The sequence below is a fragment of the Pelodiscus sinensis genome, chromosome 24 (assembly GCF_052426305.1).
Source record: "Pelodiscus sinensis isolate ZL-2025 chromosome 24, ASM5242630v1, whole genome shotgun sequence".
Lineage (NCBI taxonomy): Eukaryota > Metazoa > Chordata > Testudines > Trionychidae > Pelodiscus > Pelodiscus sinensis.
The window spans coordinates 9,569,731-9,586,425 of record NC_143075.1 but is presented as its reverse complement, the minus strand read 5'-3'; the positions used below and the strand labels follow the sequence as shown (position 1 = coordinate 9,586,425).

The following is a 16,695-nucleotide window of genomic DNA, read 5'->3' as shown; positions in this document are numbered from 1 at the left end:
GGCAGCCAGGGCAGAAGTCCAATGGTGAGTGGCCATTTCAGACTGCAGTTGGCCCCTGAGGCAAGAGCTAGATGATGACAGGCAGTGGGTCACTGAGGCAAGGTAGGTATAGGGGATTGGGATTCCCTGGGAGGGGAGGACCCACAGATCCTGCTGTGGGGAAGTACTATGAGGAAAGGGCACTGGGGCTGGAAGGGACACGGAGCCTGAAGGAGCATCGAAGACAGACAACTGAGGGCGAGACACCGGCCAGAGGGCGCTCCAAGGCTGGACTAAGCTAATTCCCGAAGACACCAGCAGGGGGCGCTGTGTGGATGGGTTGACCCCATTACAAAGCTCATCACTGTGGAATCCGGGTGTGTTACCCACACTGCAAACAACACACTGCAGGCAGTGCATGGGGAAAGCAAATATTTACTCCACTGAAAGGCCAGATCCTGCCAGGTGCAGAGCACTCCTTACCCAGCCTCAGTCAGGCCCATATATAAAAGCACAACCTCCACGCAGAGGCACTTGGGGAAAGATGATCTGCAGGAATCAAGAGCTGTTGACAAAGGTGACACACAAATCCAGGTGTCTGGGAAATTTGCAAACAGGAGACAGTTTTTGCAAATGCCACTCCATGAAAGAGGCCATGTAAAGCAACTTTATTCAAACTGTATTGTCTCCAAGCCTGTACAACTCCCTTGGGCAAACACATCCCAATCCCTGAGCACGCTAGGCCTGAATACCAGCCATTCACGGAGTGAAGGGAACCAGGATCAAGCTGGTCTGGTTTGCAGAAGAGCCCACGCATAGGTCATTGCTGAATATTTGACTACCGAGGACCAAACCCAGAGTGGTCTATTGAACAGACTTTGCTAAACAAATTCGCCTGCATCAGTCCCACCTCTTTCGTCAAACAGAATTAAGAGATTTTTGAGCCCGGCCACTGCAAGACTTTCCACTCTCCTCCCAGTTCCCTGTGGCCTCTTTCCCTGGAAGGACTCCCCTCCCCCAAACACCCTGAAACAGCCAAGCCATGGTTCGACTCCTGCTACTGTACCTGAGCGTTGGCTGCTCTGTGGCCCACGGACGCACGTGCATGTCGGCCCAGTTTAAAAAGCCGGGTGATTATCTCCTGGGAGGCTTATTCCCATTTGGAATGAACGCCGTGAACCTGAGCACACGGATTGAGCCCAACGTGGTCGTGTGTGAAAGGTAAGAAGGGATCTGCCTAATCGGTACTGAGGGCCTTTGGTCGCCCCAGCGGGGAGGAAAAGCAGAAGAGTCTTTTATGCAGCAAACACTCCGATGCCTTAGTCCCAGAGGGTGACATGCAAGGCATGTTGGGAAGAAGAGAGCGCTCTTTACCGGGTGTGACAGGGTGCCAAGGGCATTACTATGGGGGTGGCGGCTGTTGGGATGGGAAATCGCCAGAACTCTCTTGCTGAGATTATTCACTATTCCATTACATGCCTCTGCCCCGTGCCCATCTGAATCATAAATGCGAATGGGGCTGGCCCGTCTGGCTGTTAACATGGAAAGGAGTCTTCTGGGTCTGGCAAAATAGGGTTTCCCTATTTTCTGGTTTAAGACAGGGCTGTAAATATGGCCTGTGCTCTGACAGATCAGGAAGGTTTCTTACCACTTTTGTTGCCCTGTGGGAAGCTCTCCAGGCCAGCTGGGGGAAGCTGCTCACAAATAAGGAGAAGATGATCCTGGTGGGGGGATGAGCACCCTCCACGCTCAGCAAATGCAACCAGAGCAGAGGATGCGCAGCACCTTGCGTGACTGGACCCCGGGCTCCTCAGCGTTCCCATCCTTATTCAGCAAAGCACTGAACGTCAAGAGGGTTCAAGTTACAGAGAACTCACCATTGACATGCGTTTAAACCGGCAAGCGAACCATTCCCTGTGCCACAGAGGAAGGCAAAACAAAGAAATCCCCAGGATCTCTGCCAATCTGACTGGGGGAGGGGGGGAGGAGGGGAATTCCTTCCCGCCCCCAAATCTGGCACAATCACTTAGACCCGGAGCATGTGGGCAAGACCCGCCAGACACCTTCACTCTAAGTGCAGGCATTGAACTCAATAGGAGGCAACAACGTGCTTCTGGGCTTTGAGGAGTCGGAGCCTACGGGAAGAAAGGCATAGCTGGAAAGTGAGGGGACCTTTCCCTGGCCAGTACCAGCTCTGGTAAAGTCTCAGAACACAGAGGCAAGCCAGGCGTTTGTGGAATGGGTCCCATGTTGATAAGAGATCACAAACCCCGGTGACACATTTGGAGAAGACTGCACAAGTCCACGTGCCGAGTCACGAGCAGACTTGGGAGCAGTTCGTTGATTCGGGTGGGAGTCACGTGCATCTCAGCAGCGTTGCTAGTTTGGGGGGAAATCTGGTCCTTCTGGATTATCGTTTGCTTTGAGTCACCTCCCAGGAAAGGCCAGCCCCAGAGGAAGCAAACCTCCCTTGGCACACACGTGGGCAGGGGGACTCTATACACCAGAGGTGGGCAAGATACGACCCACAGGCTGCATCTGGCCCGCCAAGCTGTTTGATCCATCCCCGGCTGGCCCTGTTGCTCCTTCACCCCCAGGCCAATCGAGACCCAGGGGTGGGGGTGCATGTGAAGTCATTCGCTGTTCAAAGTGGCTGGCAGCTCCCTCCCCACGCCAGGGGCGCACAGTGCCTAGAGACCCACCAGACAAATTTGAACTGCAAATGATTTTGCACACTCCCCCACCCCAGAGACTGATTGGCCTGGGGAACACGCAAAGTCTCCCCCCCATTGGGGGTGAACAGAGCCTAGAGGGAACTGCCTCTTCTGCCCAAGGCCCCGCCCCTTCTGGGGGGGCCATAGCTGGCCCGTGATCACGAACCAAAGTTTGTGAAGTGGCCCCTCTGCAAATATGATTGCCCATCCCTGCCGTACACCGACCCCAAACAGCAAATCGGATCCTCCTCCCACAGTGCACAGTCACACAAGATGTTGTATTACTCTGCAGCTGACCGTTGCAGGCAGAGCTACAGAATTCCCTTGTTTTGCACTAGCTCTTACCAGTGTACTTGCAATTGATAGTTCTTGGTCAGTTGCACCAAATTAGTCATATTTACAAGGACTATTTGGGCTACCACAAAAACTCATTAGCCCACAATGGCAGTATGTGCACACACTTCCATTTGCAGGGAGCGGAAAAGGGACCCTTGTGTCCCATTCGCTGTCTGACCTCTGCAAAGCACAGCCCTGAAGTCAATAGCACACTCCACATGAAACAACATGGGCCGGTGGTTAACACCTAGGGAGTTGAGGACACGGGGTTTGAATCCCATCTCTGCCACACACACCTCCCTGCGTGACACAGGGTGAATCAATTCCCCTCTGTACTTCAGTGTCCTCACCTGTGAAATGCAGCCCATGTATCTACCTATCACCGAATGGGGCTGCAAAGCAAGATTCACTGGTGCTCGGAGATCTTCAGGCAGACTGTGCAGAGTCCTACAAAGGTCCGGGCTACAGTCAAGCGTCTCTGATAATTGTCACTTCCCAGAAGACATGGCTTTGCTAGAGGTAGGCTCAACTGTCCCGTTCTGCACAACGCATGGCTGCTGAAAGAGTAAAGAGCATAGAATAAATTCATCTCCAGCAAAACTGCCCTGATCCATTTGGCTTCATGCTGTTCTAGGTCACTGCTTTGCGGTTTGCCCTACCTGCAGGTTATATGCTACCGGCCTGGTATGGGCTCTCGGGATGAAGTTTGCCATTGATCAGATCAACAACTCCACGTCGCTCCTCCCGGGAATAAAACTGGGCTATGAAATCTACGACAGCTGCTTGGAGCCAGTGGTGGTCATACAGCCCAGCTTATTATTCCTGACTAAGGAGGGCAACACGGGGATCGATGTGCTGTGCAACTACACCGACTACCAGACCCGAGTAACAGCCGTGATTGGGCCTTACGTGTCAGACCTCGCGCTGATTACAGCTAAGCTCTTCAGCTTCTTTCTCATCCCACAGGTATGTCTCTGGAGAAAGATGGCTTTGGCATTATAGGGCTCGGGGCCAATGATGAGAGGAAGTGTTCTCTAGGGCAGTGTTTCTCAACTTTTTTTTTTTTAAAGTACTCCTTTAAAAAAAAAATTCTAAGTACCCCCAGTACCTACAGTTTTCAGACACACAATTTTTTTCTACCATTGCAACATATTTGTTTAAACAACATGATTGTAGCAGGGAGGGCGATGAAATTTTTGGGTGTAAAAAGTACAAAAATAATAAAACGCTGTAAAACTTGAAACAAAAATTCAGTTTTCTCCAGATTTCAGTGGTGTTGACGTACCCCCCAGACTTCTCTCCAGTACCCCTAAGGGTACTCGTATCACTGGTTGAGAAACACTGGTCTAGTGGTTAGAGCAGTGAGGGACAACCTAGGCTAGTGAGTAGGCCACATCAGTGGCTCGCCTCCATCTCAGTGGGCTTGCAAGATTGTCGGAACCGAGATGGACTCCAGGGCAGGGCAGTTCTGCTCACTGCACTTGCGGGCCTAGAATTTGCGATGGAACGGTAGCAGCAGAGGGACCCACCTCGCTTCCCATGCCTTTGCTTTACGTGCGTGTTCTCACGGCTCATGGGTTGTGCTCACACTCAGCCCCTCGGTCCCCGGGTGGAACCCCCCTCTCAGTGCGGCAGCCCCTTCTCGGGGAGCCCACTCTGGCACAGCGGCAGTGAGATGGCCCTTTCGCAGGGAGTCCACTCCAGTGCGGCGACCCTCTCTTGGGGGGCCCACTCACACCTGGGGGGTCTGCCCCTCTGCCTCCGAGACGGTGCCTCTCAGGGCCTTCCGCCCGCCTGCCTCCGCCGTGAGCCCCCTCGCGGGGTCCACTCCCTCTGGAGCCCCGGGGCCTCCACTCCCAGAGGGAATAGTGCAGCCCTGTTCTCAGCCCAGAGCGACTCTCAGCCAGCACCAAACAGGAGGGTTTATTGAGCTTTGAACGCAGCAAAGGATCCCTCAGGCCGGTGGGCCTGGCCTCCCTCAGCCCCGCTCGTCTGAGTCTCCCCTGCAGCCAGGTGAGCCCTGCCTGCTCTGCTCCCTGACCCGATCCCAGCAGAGCCTCCGATACCCTGAGCAACAGCCCCTCCCCTGCCCAGAGTCTTCTCTCCAGGTAGTCAGGGTCGCCCGGGCCCCTCCCTTCTCTGGCCAATGTTCTCGCCTTGCTGGAACCAGCTGGGCTGGTCACCGAGGTCTCCCCTCTGCAGCCCATTGTCTGTCATGTGGCCGGAACCCTTGTGTCCTCTGGGCGGGGTCGGCCGGTCACCAGGGCACCAGACGTCAGGGCTCCCGTTCTGTGCTGTTCTCTGCAACAACAAACTCCCTCTCCCCTGGTCACATGAAACCAGTAACATCCCGGGTACTGAGTGCCCCCCTCTGCATGAAACCCCCTTTCAGCCCCCAAAACTCCCCACTTCCTCACACGTCACTTCATTAACACCAGCAGGGAAAAAACGACATGGACGAAAACCAGCAGAATCTGGCAGCCCTGCGCATGGACAATGGTAAACAAAATGTCTCAAGGGCCACAGGTAGTACCCCAAAGGGCCGTATGCAGCCCTCAAGCTGTAGGTCGCCCACCACTGGGTTAGACCTTTCGCCTGGGCCTTGGAAGATCTGGATTCACTCCCTGATACACACACACACCCACCTTAACCTCTGTGCCCCTCATTTATTTGCTTCCCCGGCAGGGGGAGGGTATAACTACACTGACCGTGCGGGGCTCAGACACTGCGCTGAGGGAGGCCTACGGACCGGTTGGGTTTTCTTGAGGCCACGCAAGCTCCCAGGCAGGAGCCGGCAGAGAGCTCTGGAGAATGAAGCCCCCTTGCTGTGGCCGTGTCCACACTCAGGGGTTCTTTCGAAAAAAGTACCCTTTTTTCGAAAGAACTTCCCTTGCATCCAGACTCAAGCCGCGTTCTTTCGAAATTATTTCGAAAGAACGCGGCTTTTCTTTCGATGGCGGTAAACCTCGTTTCACGAGGAAGAACGCCTTCCTTCGAAAGTTCCTCTTTCGAAGGAAGGCGTTCTTCAATGTAAAGAGGCCGTCTTCGAAAGAGAGCATCCAGACTCGCTGGGTGCTCTCTTTCGAAAAAGCGGATTTCCTCTATCGAAAGATCCGCCTGCAGTCTAGACGCGATCTTTCGAAAGAGGCTCTTTCGAAAGATGCTTTCGAAAGAGCCTCTTTCGAAAGAAGCCTGCAGTCTAGACACAGCCTGTGTGAGTTGCTGCTGTGGCTCTAATAAGTCTAAATCAGGGCTACTCAACGCTTGGCCCGTTTGTTTGCAGCCCATGGTGTGGTTTGGATTTACGTGGGGCTTAACATGTGGGAGCCAAAACAAAAAAGGAGTCAATACAATGGTCTTCTGTTGATAGGCGTTTTAGCAGTTACATTCCTAGAAGTGCTGTCACACGAGTGGAAAGCAGGTAACTATTGCATTTGATTAACATCAGCAGAACTGACTTCAATGGGGCCTGCGTGCTGTGTAGTCTTGCCTTAATCTTTATATTCATGCCCGTCAGTGTGAAAGAAGCTATTTGCATATATTTGCATGTCTATGCAACCACACTTCAGTTGCAGCCCTCGGCACGTGCTGTGAGTATCATTGTGGCCCCCGGAACTTCCAAAGTTGAGTAGCCCTGCTCTAAATGCTGCTCTCTGGGTAGCATTTGGGCACAGCCTGGGAGGTGCTGAGCACCCTAGATTCTTATCAGTATCAGAGAACTTTCTGGCTGGTGAGTCTTGCCCACATGCTCAGGGTTTAGCTGATTGCCATATTTGGGGTCGGGAAGGAATTTTCCTCCAGGGTAGACTGGCAGAGGCCCTGGAGGTTTTTCGCCTTCCTCTGTAGCATGGGGCACAGATCACAGCTGGAGGATTCTCTGCATCTTGGGGTCTTCAAAGTATTTGAAGGCTTCAATATCTGAGATATAGGTGAGAGGATTATTCTAGGAGGGGTGGGTGAGATTCTGTGGCCTGCACTGTGCAGGGGGTCAGACTAGATGATCATAATGGTCCCTTCTGACCTTAAAGTCTACGAGTCTATGAGTCCAGGGGGCTCAGCAGCCCCTCCCCCGGACCGCTACAGGGCAGATCAGTTTCTTGTTCATAAATCCCTGTTAAACAGGGGGCCGGATGCCAATGCAGAGCAAGCGAGGAGATGACCAGAGGGGGCAGTTTATAGACCAGGGAGTCACCGGGGGGGACTGCAGACATCAGAATGAAAACCAAATCTGCTCTGGGGATGGGGAACCTCCGCCCCCCCCAACAATTCAATGCAGCCCCGGCGGTGGGGGGGGGGGGGGCGGTGTCTAATGCAAAGCTGCAGGTGGGAGGGGTCCAGCGGCCGTGCATAGAGGCCTCACCCCAACCTCACCTGCAGCGCCAGATGGGGACACCTCCGGCTTGTCCTGCACGTAGCAGAGGAGGCACATGCTGGTGAGGGGGCTGGAGGGGGAAGCCGCACGGTATCAAGCACCGGAGCCCCATCCCCGTGCCAGGTGGCCATGCTTCAGCATGGCAGCCCTGGCCCTCCAGGTGGCCAGGAAGGATCAGGCTGGGGGTGGGTTGGGCGAGGGCTTGCCTTCACCCACCACCCATGAAGATGATCTTGTAAAAGATCCTCTCTCCCCCACCTTCTCTAATTCCCTGGGACCGACACAGCTGCCACTAACAGCCAGTCCAGTGCAGACGTATCCAGTCACACGGGTCTTTCCCCCCTTTCAAGGTCAGCTACGGAGCCAGCAGCGAGAGACTCAGCTCAGAGGAGTATTACCCGTCCTTTTTCCGGACAGTTCCCAGTGACAGGAACCAGTCGGAAGGCCTGGTGCAGCTGCTCGACGCGTTCGGCTGGAACTGGATCGCTGCCCTCGGGAGTGAAAACGAATACGGCCGGGAAGGGCTGGGTAGTTTCTCCACTTTGGCCACAGCCCAGGGCATCTGTGTGGCCTATGAGGCTCTGATTCCCGCTGACCCGTCACTCCCACAAGATCAAAAGAAATTGGAGAAAATCATCAGGTACATCAACGAGACCCAGGTGAATGTGATTGTCCTCTTCTCCGTGGACAGGCCGGTGCAGGCCCTGCTGAAGCAGTGGATCCATCACGGTTTGAGCCAGAAGGTCTGGGTGGCCACTGAAGCTTGGGTGATGTCCGACATGGTCACCTCCATCCCCAACATCCACACCATCGGGACAGTCATCGGCTTTACCATCAAGGGAGGCATCGTCCGTGGCTTTCAGGACTACGTCACCGACCTCTTCGCGTCCATCCAGCAGGAGAGTTTCTGCCAGGCTTCCCGGGAGCACAGCCACGACGCCGACTCGGCTGTGCTCGGCCTGCAGTGCGGGCATTGCAACGACATCTCCCTGCAGGACATCTCGCACCTGCTGGAGGACCAGCAGATCTACGCGGTGTACGTCGCCGTGTACAGCATGGCCCACGCGCTGCACCAGGCGCTGGAGTGCACGGCCCAAGGATGCTCGAAAACTCCAGTCAAATCCTGGCAGGTACGTGAGGGCGGGGATCGCAGCAGCAGCTTTTCACTCCTACACCCCTGTCCCGCTGCCGGTTTCCTCCCATCGGCCCCTTTCCAGTGCTAAGGTGGAGCCCGCTAGCTGCCTCCCAACATGAGCTTTTCATCAGGCCCAGGGTTTCCCATAATGGAGCCTCATGCCATTGGCCTGTCAGCCCCAATTTCCTGCCTCTGGCAGTGGCCCAAGATGTGGTCCAGGGGTCTGAGAGTCTGGCAACTTGGATTCTATTCCTAACTCTGCCACTGGCTTCCTGGGGGGCTTCCAAGCAAGTTCCCTGCCCTCTGTGCCCCTGTTTCTGCAGCTGTAAAAGTGGGAGAGCGATGCTCTGCGATCTATATGTGAACCCTGCTATGTACGGACCTAGTGTTTGCTCATCAGAAAATCAGAGAATCCTAGGCCGGAAGAGACCTCAGGAGTCATCGAGTCCAGCCCCCTGCCCAAAGCAGGACCACCGCCAACGAAATCAACCCAGCCAGGGCTTTGTCAAGCCGGGACTTAAAAACCTCCAGGGATGGAGATTCCACCCCCTCCTAGGGAACCCATCCCAGTGCTTCCCCACCCTTCTAGGGAAATAGTTTTTCCTAATATCCAACCTAGACCTCCTCCATTGCAACTTGAATACAGCCCCACCCTGCAATAAAGGGCTGTTAGACATGCGACAGGTCAGAGTCAGTTCCACACTAAGGATAATGCTGGTCAATGCTTTAAAAGAGGGAAATTCCTTCCTGAACCCAGCTGACGTCCAGGAGCCTGAGAGCTAATGGCTGCTATCTTAGCCTGCCCAGGTGACCAGAGGTTTCAATCAGAAAATGAGGCACCCGTACCCAGCCTGCCACCATACTTGGAGGGGGTCCCTCTCCACTGCGACGTAACCTCAGGGTTAGTAGTACTGGGGTCAGCAGCCCCCGAGTTTGTTAACCTAGGGCTTGAGTGTCTACATTCACTCAAGATCAGGAATGGTTGAACCTAGGGTTCCACATTTACACTGCATTATGTATGCCTGAGGCCAACCAGGCACATCCCGGATTTCCTAGTGCCCTCCCATAAGGTGGCCACTCTAGCTCTTTGCTCTAGTCATGGACAAACATGACTGCCCACCATACTTGACCGTACTGAGGACAAAAAGTCAGCCCATGATAGTGTAATACTTTTGGCAGCCACTGGTGGGAGCGGTGGGATGCGCTACTCCCCATGGACGGTGCATCCAGCAGTGACTGGGGCACAGTAGAACAAAGAGGGACCAGCAAGAACCAGGTGTTCTGAAGGCCACTGTGTCTACATTACAAAGCAATAGTGCTTGATCACTAGGGCTGTGTCTAGACTACATGCCTCTGTCGTCAGAGGCATGTAGATTAGACACATAGGCAAAGGCAAATGACGCCACGATTTAAATGATCGCGGCTTCATTTACATTTACATGGCTGCCGCGCTGAGCCGACAAACAGCTGATCAGCTATTTGTCCGCTCAGCGCGCTAGTCTGGACGCTCCCCTGCCGAAATCAAAGCCCTTTGTCGGCAGCCCCGTTATTCCTCATGAAATGAGGTTTACCGGGGCTGCCGACAAAGGGCTTTGATGTTGGCAGTGGAGCGTCCAGACTAGCGCGCTGAGCGGACAAACAGCTGATCAGCTGTTTGTCGGCTCAGCGCGGCAGCCATGTAAATTTAAATGAAGCCGCGATCATTTAAATCGCGGCTTCATTTGCCTTTGCCAAAACAACAAATCTACATGCCTCTGACGACAGAGGCATGTAGTTTAGACGTACCCTCAGTCCCAGCTCCTGGGACTTTGGTGCCAAGCCCTGGGTTAGTGTGATTTGTGTATAGACCAAAAGGGGAAGGCCTCGAACCTGAACTTGAACCCAAGGCTCTCAATGCAGCATAGACATACCCAGAACATTGCAGGCCGGAGGTGTGGTTATAGCTTGAGCAGACATACTCGAGTCGGCTTGCGTCCACTTTGCCTGGGTCCCAAAGCAACCAACTTAAGCATGTACAAACCCACCCCAAAGCCCGAAACTCTTGCTGCCCCCAGCTTTACTGACCTAGCTAGATGAAGCTAGCTTGGGTACAGGCCGCAATCACAGCTAGCGACAGCCGTCCAGATGTACCTCACATCTGGGAGCGTTTGGTGAAGTCTCCCAGACACCAGCCTCCCACAACCCACTGCCGGCCGGGCATTCTCCCCTCTTCTCTGCAGCTGGTGGACATAATGGAATCGCTCCAGTTCACCCTGGATAACCAAACCTTTACGATGGACCCGTTCCATAGTGTGAACCAGGGCTACGACATCATGTTCTGGAGCTGGGTGAAAGGCAGACTCCAGTATGTGGCTGTCGGAGAGTACCAGACGTCCTTAAGCATCAACACGTCCCAGATTCAGTTTCACAACATGGATAACAAGGTAAAGAGTGAGGGCAAAGGTGCTGCTAGTCACAACAACATGGGAACAAAGCTTCACCTATTACCAGTGGTGTAGCGAGGGGGTTGGGGGGGGGCAGTTGCTCCCGGGTGCCACGCTAGGGAGGCATCAATATAGTCCCCCGCCGCTCCCCTTGTCATCCCTCTGCTTGCCTGCTACTCCTGCTACTCTATAACACCCTTGCTACTCCTCTGCCTATTACACAGCTCGCTTGCTGTGCCTACTCGGGACCTTCCTGTTCCCTAACACCCCATGTGATGTGAGCTAAAGGAGAGTCCTCATTAGCAGTATAGGGCCTCAGACACACAGCTCTGGTCCTATCTAATTAGGGGCAGTGATGGTCCTACTCAGCCAGAGTGTTAACCTGCTGACTGTCTGTGGCATTGCTCTTCTTCCAGAAGCCTGTGTCCACGTGCTTTCAGCGCTGCGAACCAGGGCAGATTAAAAGAGTGAAAGGATTCCACCTCTGCTGTTACGACTGTATCGACTGTGAAGAAAACACCTACCAGAGTGCCAAAGGTGAGGCTTGGGAAAGGCAGCGCCCGCTAACCCCTGTCCCACCTGGCTATTGATTTTAGAGCTTCCCGGCACCATTAAGGTAAATGGGTGTCCAACTCCGCGGGGCTCTTCTGAGAGGCCTGGTGTAGAAGATGCAACCCATGGGGAGAAAGGAGAACGCTGGCTGGAAGCCATCTTTGCCCAACCTGATTCTGGGCCAGTGCTGCCCCCACCACACATGAGAGCAGCCCCAGGGATGCTCCAATGTACAGCAGTCTCCAAAGGCTAAATCACATCTCCAGATTTCTGCAGTGGCCCGGGCTGCACACACATCACCCTCCTGCGTCTTGGCCTGCTCCTCGTGTACTCCACACTGCCAATAGACCATCCCCACTTATAATTCCGCCAGTCCTAGGGGGGTAATTCTCCCCAGTGCCTTATGACACCTTTGCAATCACAGCTTGAGTGGCATGGAGAGGTGGGGGTGGGGTGGGTGAGAATCTTTCACTCAGCTCGGTCGCCTGAGGGTCTGCTCCCATTACTGGCCAGAGCAGAATCGTCCCCTGTAATATATTCTCCGGTGCTCTGCCCAGCATCCTTCTGAAGGGCTGAGCTGACAGCCCACTTAGGAACAAAGCAGCGGGAGTGAGCCCATGTGACTGGTTGGGAAATTGTTTGGTTTTGCAAGAAGGTAACAATGATTCTGGTGGCAAAATTCAAGGGTCTTTTGGAAGCAGGGGCCCTGCCTGGGAAAGGGAGCAGAAGCAGAAAATATGGGGCTTGCTCGTTTGGGAGTAGAGGGGGAAGGGGCCTGGGGAGTCACCAAGCTTCCCTCTAAGCTGTGCAGTAGCGCGGCTGTGCAGCTGCTTAATGAGCCCCACCTAGGGGCTCAGAGTTCCATGCATGGAGTTGCCTGGTAGGGGGAGGAGCACGTCTCCCTCAGCGACAGCAGCAGCTCCCTGCTAAGGACAGAGCAGTGAGTCTCTCCCAGCCAATAGGGAGGGGACACAAGGAGGGGGTGGTGCTGAGGAGGGGAGTTTGGGGCATCCCGTCTCCCCACCGGGCTGAGGCAGTGGGGAGAGGAGAGGGACTACTCAGATTACAGCGACTGGCTGTTATGAGAAACCCAGGTCTCTCCTCCTTCCCTGGGCTGGGCTGGGAGCAGACTGCATGGCGTAGGTGAGGGAAACAGAGGCTGAGTGGGTACTGGCGTTAGTGAGGTGGGGGTGGGGAGTTTGGGGCGTCCCATCTCCACCTGGGCTTTGGCACTGGGGAGAGGAAAGGAGAGACTAGTCACAGGCTGTGGGGACCCTGAATACACTTGCATATTTCTGAGCTGGCACGATGAACCTGGAGATTGTCGGATGCGAACTGGCTGCTGCATTGGCCCAGGCTGGCGATCTGCCGTCATGCTGCCTGCAGCAGTGTCCTTGCAGACCAGGTGGCGTGTGAAGCTGTGCCCAGCCTCATGTCCAGTGTTCCAGCGCTGTCCAGCTGATTAGCAGTGGGCTCACAGCTAAGTTTCTGTTTCTATTGGTGGTGCACGTTCATACACGTCTTGGTGCATGTAGAAAAAATTATTCCACACACGGATGGAACTGAATAGAGGGAACACTGCTCACACCCGCTTCTCATTGCTGCTTTTCAGAGGCCTTGTTTTGCACTGCGTGCCCAGAGCATCAGTGGGCGCCTGTTCGAAGCACCCAGTGTTACGACCGCAGCGAGAGGTACCTCTTCTGGGACGAGCCGCTCGTCATCGGCTTGCTGATCATGATGTTCCTCGCCATTGTGCTGACCTGCCTGTCCACTGGGCTCTTCCTTAAGAACCTCAACACGCCCCTGGTGCAGGCATCCGGGGGCACCCGGAGCATCTTTGCCCTGCTCTGCCTCCTGGTGATGTGCCTCAGCTTGTGCCTCCATATCGGCAAGCCCACCGCTGCCAAATGCATGGTCCACCAGCCCATCTACGCCCTGTGCCTCTGCGCTTGCTTCTCCACCTTCTTCGTCAAGTCGCTGGAGATCCTCTTGCTGACGGAGTTCAAAAGTGGCCCCCAAAGCCCCCTGCTCTGGCTGGCCCAGAAGGGTGCCTGGCTGGTTATGGCTGTCATCTGCCTGATGGAAAGCATGCTCTGCTTTTGGTACATGTACTCGATTCCATCCCTCCCGCGGAGCAATTACAAGCAGCTGGACTCCCAGGTGCTGATCCAGTGCACCATCCAGTCCTGGTTCGGCTTCATTGTGATCCACAGCTACAACGGCAGCCTGGCCTTCGTCTGTTTCCTCTGCACTTTCATGGTGCAGACCCCTGCCAAGAAGTACAACATTGCCCGGGGGATAACGTTCACCATGCTGTCCTACTTCATCACCTGGATCGCCTTCACCACCACCTACAGCATGGTGCGGCCCGTGCAGCAGCCCGCCGCGCAGATCTTCGGTGTGCTGCTGTGCGCGCTGGGGATCCTGGCCTCCTACTACCTCCCTAAATGTTACATCCTCTTGTTCAAGCCCGAATGGAACACGGTGGCCTATTTCCAGAGTTATGCCAAAGAGGAGCCACAGGAGAAGGATTCTCGCTAGCCGGACCTGTGCTAGGCGGCTGTGAGAGAGAATCTGGGAGGACTTTCAATATTAGCGAGGGCGGTTTGGTTTGCAGTGAATGCAGGCGCGGCAGTCAGAAGGCACAAATCGCTCTATAAAACACCCCCCCGCACCCCATCCGGTGGATGGAAGACCAGAACCTTTCCAGCTCAAAAGAGAAAATCGCAGGGTTCTGATGTTCAAACGAAAATGTCCCCAGTGGCAAGAGCAGTGGGTCCCTGATCTCTTCTCAGACCCACAATAAGCAGAGAGATTCATTGCTCAAGTCAGTCATCCTCAAAGCCAGCGCCACGACAGGCTCCATTCAGCACCCTCAAATCCGGATGTTTCTCTGCAGCAGCTGTTCCAATTGGAGCTGCACCTCACCAGACCCTCGAGAGACTTCCAAGATTCCCCACTCTTGGACAGTGCAGGAGGAAAAGCTGACCTGCTTCTCGGGTGCTATTTCTGGACATCCATTTCCGGTCCTGCCCAGCGTGTGGAAAGGCAGGAGGGCCCACAGTAAGAAGGGGTAGCAGAGGGTAGGGAAGGAGAGGACTTGTCCTCATGGAAGGTGCTCAGCTCCCCTCAAGTTTCCAGTGGCTGAGCTTCAGATTCCAACTCCAAGTTAGGGGGATTAATTGTTAGGGCCCGGGCATTGCCAAGTACATATACACAGAGCCTTCATTCCTGCTCTCCAAACACGCCCCACGGCAGCACGGATGGGGGAGAGAGACACCAATGCAGTGCCTCTGCTGGCTGCTAGGGTAAGATCCCAGGTAGAATCATATTCAGGGCTGTGTCAAGGATCACTGTGTCCAGTCTCAGTCACTAGTGTAAATTCTGGTGTTTGCTTCAGTCAGAGATGAAAGGAAGCAGGGGCGCCCTGATGCACAGCTCCAGCAAGAGCTGCCTGAGCTCCAGCAAAAGCCAGCAGGGAGCTATTGAAAGAACTGGCAGGGACCCGCATTGCAATAGCACAGGACCTGGAAGAAATGTTCAGTTGCTTTCACCCCTGGCTTCCGTCTTCCATCCTCCTGGATGCCTCTTGGTATATGTTTTGCTCCATTTCTAGTGCCCGAGCTTGTTAAGCAGCACATCAGGTGTGTACCTAAGGCTAGTGTAGCAGGAATGCATGCATTCCTATATGTTTCCTTGCCTATTAAATGTAATAAATCCAAACCGCTCTGCAGCTTTGGGTTTTCTTTGTAGAAGTTGCAGTGAATGAAATCACCGTCTCCATCGGGGTGAGCCTATGACGTTCTCGTGAGACGATATGAGATGAGACCCATAGGGACTCTTGGATCCATCTCAAAGCACTAAAGAATATTTCATGCTGAGACCTGTTATTTCTGTATGTTGCCTTTTACATGACAGAGGAGAGTGGTTCCAATTGGCTCTATCTCCAAGTTAGCTCCCATTCTTGGAAAATTACCAATGAGACCTTGGGTGGGGCAATATTTGCATGTCCTTGTTTTCACCTTGAGGCTATGTGGAAGGAGGGTGAGGGACCTAGGAGGGGAAAGATACAGGAGAAAACAGATCAAGAATAGGCCAGACCTGAAATGGAGGAAAAGGGATGAAATAGAACAAGAGAGAAAACAAATTTTCTTCCTATCACCATAGGGGCTGGAGCCGGTGGTGCGACCGCACCCCCTGGCTTGAAGTCATTTCCATTACATACACAAAGTTTACAGTTTGTTAAATGGCTCTCAGCATCCTCACTATAAAAATTGTTCCAGCCCCCTGCTTGTAACTGATTTAAAGCAATGCTGGAATCCTATCGAAGGAGTCTGGTGACATGCTCTCCTCTTAACATTTATCCCCTCCTCAGGACCCTTCAATGTACAGGTAAGACGATGTGCTATTCCTTATTTATACCTGTATCTACCACTGCTTGTTTCTGTACTGAAGCCGGCAGAAACCACATTTAGATCAAACTTCAAGGGGACTTGCTGGCACAATGCAAGGAACAATCCTCCAAATTGGCACTAGTGTATTTTTTGCCAGGCTGCCTTTGCAAAGAACACGGAAATGAAGTGAAAATAGAAAATGCAAATCTCAGCATCCCGAGTCAGAGCAAAACGCTCCCCTGGCTTCTGCAAACATGCAAAGTATCCGCCAAGAGACCCACTCCTCACCCAGTGGGACTGTTTGCACTGGGATAAAATAGCAAAAGCAGATTGTGAATTACATGTAACCTCCTCCCCACCCCTTTGCCTGCTCATAAAACAGGCCCAGGAATAGTCAGAGCAGAGGCCTATCTAGGTCAGCATCCTGCCACCAACCATGACCAATAGCAGCTGCGTCAGAGGAAGGGGGCCTTCGGAGCTAGCTCATGCTCTGAACACAAGGGTTACACCCTCATTTTGAAAAGATCCTAATGTAAATGGAGGTTTTCATTGTCCATAGAGTAATCCAAATCCTTTTGGAACCCTGCCAAGTTCTTGGCACATTTCGTTGCAATGAGTTCCACAGGCCAATTATTGCATGGTACAAAAAACCATAATATAGTTTGTCAGCCTGCTGCAAGCATCAGGCCAGGCTCCTTCAGTTCAACCTGTTTCACGATGGCCACGTTCAGATCCCAAAGATATGATTTTTCAACAGCTTTGTTAATCGTGTTGGACAGGAGCAAAACAC

General features: G+C 53.7%; 1 protein-coding gene across 1 annotated transcript; it reads left to right on the top strand.

The window, feature by feature from the left end:
- The first annotated feature begins 1,084 nt into the window (after positions 1–1,084).
- Positions 1,085–15,139, top strand: TAS1R3 (taste 1 receptor member 3). The gene is made up of 6 exons (XM_089773020.1): positions 1,085–1,200; positions 3,695–3,995; positions 7,701–8,531; positions 10,756–10,959; positions 11,376–11,496; positions 13,124–15,139. Exons 1-6 carry the CDS (start codon positions 1,085–1,087, stop codon positions 14,050–14,052), a joined length of 2,502 nt encoding a protein of 833 aa, XP_089629146.1. The 3' UTR covers positions 14,053–15,139.
- The last annotated feature ends 1,556 nt before the right edge of the window (positions 15,140–16,695 follow it).